The following is a 9464-nucleotide window of genomic DNA, read 5'->3' as shown; positions in this document are numbered from 1 at the left end:
GTGCTGCGGTTCCGGGCGGGAGTCTGAGGGTTTGGATTTCTTTAAGAAGTCGTGGAAGATCGGAGCCCCGGGCAGGAGGGCGGTTCGGAGTGCGGCACCCCAACCTGCGGGGCTGGGGCGGCCGGCTCCGGCTGCCCACGCTCGGGTTCCGGCCGACTCGGGGCGATGCGGGCCTGCCTCGGTTCGTGCGAGTTTTTGACAGCTTGGTGTCGGAGTCGGTGCTCAAATGTCTGTTTCGTGCATCGCAAAACAGTCGCTTTGTTTAAAGCTCACCCTGTGCCACCCTCTGCCCTGTGCCGGCTGCCCCCTCCAGCTCGGGCTGCCCACGGCCCATCCAACCTGGTACACAGCTCTGGGCAGCAGTGCCGGGGCCTCACTGCCCTCTCTGAAAAATTTCCACCTAACATCTGACCTAAATCTCTTCTTTTCATTTGAAACCATTTCCCCTTGTCCTATCACTATCAAACCATGTACAAAGTCAGTTTCCCTCTGTTTATAAGCTGCCTTTAAGTACTGGAAGGCTACAACAAGATCTCACTGGAACCTTCTCTAAACTAAGCAAAACCAGCTCCCTTTCTCCATAGGAGAGGTGCTTCAGCCCTTTGATTGTCTTCTTGACACTCCTCTGCACCCACTCCAACATCTCTTCATCCTTATGCTGGAGGCCACTGGCGTGGATGTGGTACTCCAAATGGGACTTGGCAAGGGCAGAGCAGAGGACAGTCACCTTCCTCACCCTGCTGGCCACCCCTTTTCTGATGCAGCTCACGTTACTGTTGGCTTTCTGGGCTGCAAGCACACACTATTAGCTCATGTCCAGCTGCTTGAGCCTCAAGTCCTGTGCAACACCTTGTACGTGGCCTTGTTGAATGTCATGAAGTTCATGTGGACTCACTTCTCAAGCTAGTATTTAGATACAACCCTCTTCTGTTAAACTTACCCTTTTACTTATGCCAATGAAAGGTATTTCAATGTCCTAGTTACAGCCTATCTGGAACCTCCTGATGGCTCTCGGCTTGAATTCTGAATAGGGAAGTTTCTGTGTGTCTTGGGAAAGGTGCTTTATCGTGTTGTTTTTTTTGTTTGCTTGTTCTGGCAAGCAAAGTAGACAGAAGAGAAAGTTCAGGTCAGGGTTGTACTAGAGCACAATAACCATTCACTACCTCTTTGTTAACAATCTTTTCAGATGAAGTTGGAGCTCTTGTTTTTGACATTGGCTCGTATACAGTGAGAGCAGGCTATGCAGGCGAAGATTGTCCAAAGGTAAGAATCTGTATGAACTCGGTGGAATTATAACTGGGGCTTAGAACTTGTTTATTAGTTATAAACTTCTAGAATATACTGTTTATTACTCTTAGTATTTAAGGAAAATTCTGAATTTTATTAGCAAAAAAAACCCAAAACACAATGAAAATGAATAATTTTCATCAATATCTTACCTTCTGCTTTACAGGTTGATTTTCCTACAGCTATAGGTGTGGTACTAGAAAGAGACAATGGCAGCACTCTGATGGAGATAGATGGTGACAAAGGCAAACAAGGGGGCCCAACTTACTACATAGACACCAATGCCCTGAGAGTCCCAAGGGAAAATATGGAGGCCATTTCACCTTTAAAAAATGGAATGAGTATTGTGCTCTTTCTTTTTTTAGCTATTTTTAAGATACCATTGCTGGGCTGCAAAAAGTCATAGTTTTCATGTAAACAGATGCTATACATGTCAACTGTTTTTTCCCTTAGAGAACAGGCTTATAAAGAAAAGGTTCTGCTTTCACTAATAATACAATATTAATACAATAATGAGCATTTTTAATACAATAATGAACATTTTTATGTCTTAATGGGAGACTTGTAGATTCTTGTTTATTTGATGGCTTTAATTTAGCTATCTCCTTTGATAAAACAATAAAGAAGCAATTTTTGGAAATAGTTCCTAAGATTGTTCCTGTAACGTGTATGGACAGGGGCTATCAGCCATTAGAACGGATACTTGATTAATACAATACATAAAGCATATATACTATATTGGCGGACTTCTATTATAACTTATTTGCTATCGTGACGCTTATAAAAAAAGAAAGAGAGAATTTGGCAAAGCAGGAGGGGTATTGGTCTGCTGAGGACAGCTTTTGACTGAAGAGCTCTTTGGAAAAAAAAAGCATCAGGAAACCTTTATGTGGATTTATGAAGTGGATCAAAAGTTAGAAGTAACTAATCTGCTTGCTTCAATGTCATTGCAGTTGAAGACTGGGATAGTTTCCAGGCAATTTTGGATCACACTTATAAGATGCATATTAAATCTGAAGCAAGTTTGCATCCTGTCCTTATGTCTGAAGCACCAGTGAGTAAAAGAAGCTTTGCATTTTGAGGAGTCTTAACAGTATCTTCTTGCAGAATCTACAGACATTAGTCTTGGAGAAATCCAACACTGGCTTGTAGGTTAAGGCTGTTAAAACTGAAATACCGTGTGGGTTCTGGAAAGTATTCTCAATAAGAAAATTGTCAAAAACCCCAATAATTTGAAAGAATTTTCATAAGTTTTATTAGAAAGTACTTACTATGTGTTACTGTGTTTCATCTATTTAAAAAAAAAAGGTATAAAATCAAAAATAATATTCTCACTTCATAGCCTAGAATAAAAGCAAAAAGTTGTCTGCATTCTTCTTATGTTACACTTAACCCATCTTTGCATTCAGCCTGCCATCTAACATGTGACAGAGAGTAACATGTGCAGTGGAGGAGTTTTAATTTCATTTTTGCAAGTGGCCCTGTGATGTAAGTGAAGTGGATGAATGCAGATTTCTGGAGAAAAATGTGAACAAAGTTACTGACATTTAGTAATGGTCAGTGTAGTGGAAATACCAAGTCACAGCCTGAAGCACTGATTGAACACCTGGTGGGAAGGCAGGGCAACCCAGGAGAGCTCAGGTGCATACAATGTATCTGAGTGACCAGAAGGGGTGGAGCCAGGATGCACCCTTTCCCAGACCTCATTTAAGGGTTGGCAGTGGAGATGAGGGTATTTTGCTGGGGATTCCTGCCTCCCTGAGGCTTCTAAAGATAGGTAGCTTTTTTTCCTTCATTTCTGTGTCTGTGGTTGCTGCATTTGAGTTTATCCTCAATTGCTGCAGCAAAAGGCTTTGCTACTCTGCTATTATTGCTGAATTTTCTATCATATTAGGATGTTACGCTTGAAGGGCATAAGATCTGAAGGCATTAAAGTAGATCAGTAATCCAAGAATTTTGCCTGCTTTCTGTACATTTGCTTTCTGTATGTCTAAGTTGAAGATACATGTTAATGTTTTGAAACAGTATTGGAGTAATAAAGTTTTTAAGGAAATAGAAATCTGTTTCAGTATAGAATTTTGATTTGATTTGTAATTATGGCTTTAATAATTCCAATTACTACTTCACTTTTGTTTACTTTCTTTTATTATGCTCAAATGATCCTCAAGCTAAGTATAACTTCTTTTTATTTACTTGTTTGTATATTTTTTCTTTTAGTGGAATACCAGAGCAAAGCGTGAAAAACTGACTGAATTGATGTTTGAACACTACAACATCCCTGCTTTTTTCTTGTGTAAAACTGCTGTTCTAACAGCGTATCCTTTGGAATGTTGTGCTGGGTTTTTAGGTTGTTTTTTTTTAATCTCTGGAAATTACAGTAAACCTATTCCAGGCAACTCCTAGTTTAACACTGTGTCTAATTTTTTTTTTTCTTTGAATTAGTTTTTCCATAAATGTCTAGGGAGGAAGTAAACAACTTCGATTTCTGAGCTTTAAATTCAGTTTTGAAGTTTTCCCAATCTGGCTGTTGTCCTTTGAGGTGATGTCTTTTTTTCTAATTTGCCTTTTTTCTCCCCTCCCTTTTTTTTTGTTTGTTTGTTTTCATTTTATACCATGAGTAAGAACATTGCAAGACCAAAATGGTGTTGTCCAAGTTACTGAATACTGTAACTAGACATTGATGTTCCCATAGCCTTAAGGTGAATATTTGTAGCTGTTTTAAAATAATAACATGTTTTCACCTTTAGAATCTAAATAGGTTGGATGTGTACTGAGGTTAGTGATAGAATTGACTTGGGTTTATTGACTTGGATTGTCACCTTTGTGCAAAGCTAAGTGTTCTGTCGATGGGGTTGTGTACTTTGTAGGAAGGTGATGTGCCTGGGAAAACAGCAAACCTGACTGTAGAGTTGGGGAATTAAACACTGGCCTTCCTAATTTAACATTGGTTTTCCTAATTATGCTTAAATTGTATGTTACTTTTTTAAGACGAAAATTACACGATTTTCTTTAATTGTTTTGACTAGTTTTGCTAATGGGAGATCTACAGGTCTCATCTTGGATAGCGGAGCAACACATACCACTGCTATCCCAGTGCACGATGGATATGTACTTCAGCAAGGTAAAGTTTTCTTAGATAATAGCAAGGCAGTATCAAAGTCAAGTTGGCTTGTTTTCTGCTTTTACAGTTTAACTACTGTTTTTAAATGTATCTGTTCCCTTAAATACGAAAAATGAAACACAACCAAACATCCAACTGTGTATCTGATGGGAGAGTTAATTCTGATTTCAGTGCTTTACGAGTTTGATGGATGGGTTGTTGTTTTTATCTTTTAGGTATTGTAAAATCACCACTAGCAGGAGACTTTATCACTATGCAATGCAGAGAACTGTTTCAGGAAATGAATATAGAAATAATTCCTCCATATATGATTGCTTCAAAGGTGGGAGAGTTAATTCATGTAGTGTTTGTTCAGTGGGAAGGAGCTTAAATGGTGAACTGATGGTTGTGTTCCCTGCAACTTCAGGAGGCAGTTCGTGAGGGATCACCAGCAAATTGGAAGAGAAAAGAGAAATTACCCCAGGTCACTAGGTCTTGGCACAACTACATGTGTAATGTAAGTATGTCACTTCTCCAGCTCAGCCTCCCTGGGCATCCCATAACAAATTCTTGTTTGCAAGTATGTGAGGTTTTCTTCTTCAGGAACTAAAAAATGCCAAAAAACTCAGTTCTGTAAGTTTTATTGAATTATTGACTGACATTCTTGTAACTATATAATTCTTATCTCCTTAGTGTGTCATTCAGGACTTCCAAGCTTCTGTCCTCCAAGTATCAGATTCAACCTATGATGAACAGTATGTCACTCTTTCCTCCTCGTGAAATTAGTTAACAGTTGTGCTTTTCTGTTTGCTGCTGTTGGCTTGTTTTATTTTATGATGAAACAAAGGTAGATAACATCTATTTATTTAAGTAGAGAAGTAGTATGCATCCAGGTGGTAGCTTATTTAATATTCCATAAGATCATAATATTATTGAAAGCATCATTTATATAAATTACAGTATTCTCATTGGAACTTTGGCTTATAATGCTACTTAGGTAATATTCTGTTTACATTGTACTTTATTGTGTTACTTTCTGAATGCTCTAGGGTAGCTGCACAGATGCCAACAGTTCATTATGAGTTCCCCAATGGCTACAACTGTGACTTTGGTGCTGAGCGTCTAAAAATTCCTGAGGGGTTATTTGACCCTTCTAATGTAAAGGTAAAACAACTATGATATGTAATAATGAGGAGGCTTTAAATTAGTGGCTTTAAATTTATTACATGGCTTCCCTTTGTATGGTGTCCCTAACTTCCTGATTTGTGTGTGTTTATATCATGTGGTTCTCTTATCAGTTCAGTTGGTCTGTGTTGACTTGTTAGGGTTGGGATAGTAACAGAAGAAATGTAGTTCAGGAGCAAGATGTGCTGGGTGTTTCTTGGGAAAACAAGAATATTTTTCACATTCCATGAGAATGTTTTGCTCTCTTTAATAAAATAGATTAGTTCAGCTCATTCGGGCTTTTAATGTACTTTGGGTTTTTTTGTTTGAAGTGAAGATGTGTGAATTACTAATTTTAATTTTAGGGTTTATCTGGTAACACGATGTTGGGTGTGAGTCACGTTGTCACGACAAGCGTTGGGATGTGTGATATAGACATCAGGCCGGTAAGTGCTAGACATGTTCTAGTTAAGGCGTAGATTTTACTGATTCTGTTGGTTTTTTTACTCGAATGCGGTTGATACAGGAATATGAATTTCCTAGGATAATGGTAATGCATAATAATGCTGTAAGTCTTATGTATTTGGGAACATATAGGCTTACCATTTTGTTTTACAAAATGCCTAAGTCAGGATATTAGGCTTAAACACGTTGTTTCTATCTGTGTAAGTAGCTAATGTCTGTTTCTGACCGACCTTGTACGAGGTACATTGGATTGGCTACAGATTAGGCACTGGATTGGCATTTTCTTTTCTTAACTTTGCATATTTTCTTGCGTCGGCCTGGCAAATGTACTTCTTAAACATAACCAGTTGAGTGGGACTTCTGGGTGCGAGTAAAAGGAAGGGAAGATGTGTAAAAGGAAAACCTTTTGGTTTAAACGTCATTCTCACATTCTCAGAAGTCAATCAACACAACATCAGGTTTGATGTGCAGTACATGGGGGGTTGATTGAAAAACTTTTCCTCTTAACAAGGGTGTCAGGCTGTGTAAACTAGGGCATGATTTATGTTCAGTGTTAGTGTGCAGCATTAGCAAGATGGAAAACTTGGAGTGCTCTCAGGTTTTTTCCTTTGCTGTTGGAACATCCAGTTGGTAGTCCTTTGTGCCAGGAGTTGGAATCAATGATCTTTATGGGACCTTCCCAACTCAATTCTGTGATTCAGCTGAAAGGAAACCAATAGCTTGGATAGAGGATGTATGTGTGGCTGTAGGGCTCTGTAACAGAAGAATATATTCTGTGAAGTCATTTAGAATCATTAATCACAGCTCCTATCTTCCTTGTATAGTACATTATTGAGCTCTCATGAGATGTTTTTCACATTATTAACAAACTGTATTGTGAGAGGTAGTATTGTTTATATGAAGTGATGCATAACTGTTATTGATTACATGTATTTGTGTGTCATTCCTTTGTACTCTGAAAGTTGTTTTCAGAATTATTTCAGAACTAATGTAGGTTTCTTATTCTCTTTCTAGGGCCTCTATGGCAGTGTGATTGTAGCGGGAGGAAACACACTAATACAGAGTTTCACAGACAGATTGAACAGAGAGCTGTCTCAGAAAACTCCACCGGTGAGACAATTCTTCAAATTTGTTATTTATCATTTTGCTTTTCTGCTGCATATGCTAATAGTCTCTGCTGGGAGATGAGATTAAAAAAAGCAGCATAGCTTTTCTTGGATTCTAAATACAGGGCAGATGAGCTTTGTTGTAAGTTGAATAAGATAGATCTTTTCCATCTGCACGTTAGCACATACACAGTTCTTTGTGTTGTCCTCATGTTACTAAAGGGCGCCAGCCTCCTGCAATTTGTATCTGATGTTTTTCTTTTGTTTTACTTCATTTTCTGCGCAGAGCATGCGTCTGAAATTGATAGCAAACAACACCACAGTGGAGCGGAGGTTCAGCTCATGGATTGGTGGTTCAATTTTGGCTTCTTTGGTTAGTAAACCCATGTTACTACATTATGCAGCAAAAAATTAAGGTCGGATAAGTATGCATTGAAGAGTTCATGCTAATGGAGCAATAATTATCTGATTTTCTTCCGATCAATCTGAATGTAACTTGCCACCTTTTGCAGTATTTAATGGCAGCGTGCAGGCTTGAAATATGGTGTCTAAAAATATTGTGTAGATAGTGCATCATGAAGGTTGCAAATCTGTTTCTTTATCGTGTGCATGAACTTGATTGCCAGGTTACTGAGCATTGGAATGGCTTGTGGGAATTCGTTTAGCAGTATCAGACTGAAATCAGCTTTGGGTACTGCAACTTTCAAGCTGAATTTAATCTCCAGTAGGAAAAAAAATCAAAGGAAAATGACTGAAGCATGTGGAGTCAAATCCTCTTTCTTTACTTGATGGAAAAAGAAAATCTTTACATTAATGAAAAGTGAAGCACGTTTCACCTAACCTTGATGTTCCTGGTTTGTTGTCTTGTTTTTGTAGGGTACTTTTCAACAAATGTGGATTTCTAAACAAGAATATGAAGAAGGAGGGAAACAATGTGTAGAAAGAAAATGTCCTTAAACCTCTTGCTGTGAAAACTGCTGCTTCCTCAGTGCTTCTTCTGACTTATAGCTTTAGCATACTCAGGAATGGGATGGACTTTTTTGTAGAAAGTTTATATTGGATTTTTTGCATAATTCAGGTTCCATTTTTAACAAACCTTAGAAATTTTGAGAGACCTAATTGGTACTATCATAGGAAAAGGATGTTTATGTCCTTTGTAAAGCAATAATTCATATAACAAGTATTTTATAATTTTGTATAAATGTCTATTTTCTCTAGTATCTTTTCCTGGGAATAGCTTTACAGGCTAATTAACAGAGGCAAAACCTTGCAAATGCCTGCACCATTTTATTAAAATCCTACTTTCACTATTAGTCTTCCTTTGCTAGTACTTTGGCCTTAAATTGTTCTTCTCTCTTAAAAAAAAAAAAATAAATAAAATTTGCTCTTCTGTATTTGAGCAACCTTGTGAGTACTTGCAGAGAAAGTTACTCTTCCGTTTTAAAAATCAGAGTTTGTATTTACTAATCTGCTATAGGTGGGTCAGTTCAGTGTGAATGTCTACCCTCTGACAGTGTTACATTCCATTTAGTGAATGTTATATTACACACTGGTCTGCTAATTTTCCATTATAGAGCTATTTCATTCAGTAAACCATTACTGCTTTCCAGCTATTTTCTAAGAATGTATATTACATGCTGAATGCCTTAGTGATGTAGATGAGAAGCAGAGCTTTTTAGAGGCAGGGAATGTAAGGCAGAGAATTCTTTCCAAGACTAGCAGAATAGTCATAGACCTCAGGATGTGGCTTTACATTTTAAAGTGAACTGTAACTTAGGGGTGCAGTCACAATTTGTTTATTGCTGGGTTAGCTCTCTTAGCTGACTTGGCTAGGTCAGTAAGTGCCTGCAATTAGCATGGGGGTGCGTGTGCTTGGGCAGAGGAAGTGGGGGATTTATTTTTTTTTTTTCAGCAGAAACTGTTATCAAGCTGCAGCTCTGTGTTGCTGTTTAGCTTGCTCTATTTCATAGCTGTGTGATGTTCTGTGTTGTGGCACAGTGGAGTTCTGCTCTTTATTTTAAAGGCTGTGAAAAACCAAATAGCATTTAACTGATATGTGAACAAAACTGCTACATTTTCATATCCTAGAGAACCTCAAGGGTAAGTAGGGATGGGACCTCTAGATGAAAAGTTTCATGTTACCTCCAAGCAATAAAGTAATTTATCAAAACAGCCTGTTTTTGTCATATCATAATAAACATCATTTGATTCTTGAACAAAGTTGCTTGCTTCACGTTTCTGAAGCTTTTGACAAACTGTACTTTTGTCAGCAAATGAGGCAAACTTAAGTCAGCTACACTGCATGACAAATTGCCTGCTGTTGTCAGGCTGGAAGGAAAAGA

General features: G+C 38.2%; 1 protein-coding gene across 1 annotated transcript; it reads left to right on the top strand.

Moving 5' to 3' along the window:
• Nucleotides 1–1163: 1163 nt before the first annotated feature.
• On the top strand, nt 1164–9031 carry ACTL6A (actin like 6A). The gene is made up of 13 exons (XM_010716871.3): nt 1164–1263; nt 1454–1628; nt 2241–2341; nt 3505–3602; nt 4314–4408; nt 4624–4730; nt 4815–4904; nt 5081–5142; nt 5437–5551; nt 5917–5997; nt 7031–7126; nt 7409–7495; nt 7999–9031. Exons 2-13 carry the CDS (start codon nt 1511–1513, stop codon nt 8077–8079), a joined length of 1131 nt encoding a protein of 376 aa, XP_010715173.1. The 5' UTR covers nt 1164–1263; nt 1454–1510; the 3' UTR covers nt 8080–9031.
• Nucleotides 9032–9464: the final 433 nt, after the last annotated feature.

The sequence above is a fragment of the Meleagris gallopavo genome, chromosome 11 (assembly GCF_000146605.3).
Source record: "Meleagris gallopavo isolate NT-WF06-2002-E0010 breed Aviagen turkey brand Nicholas breeding stock chromosome 11, Turkey_5.1, whole genome shotgun sequence".
NCBI classification, from domain to species: Eukaryota; Metazoa; Chordata; class Aves; order Galliformes; family Phasianidae; genus Meleagris; species Meleagris gallopavo.
Note: the sequence above shows the minus strand (reverse complement) of the source record. Positions and strands in the feature narration are given on the sequence as shown.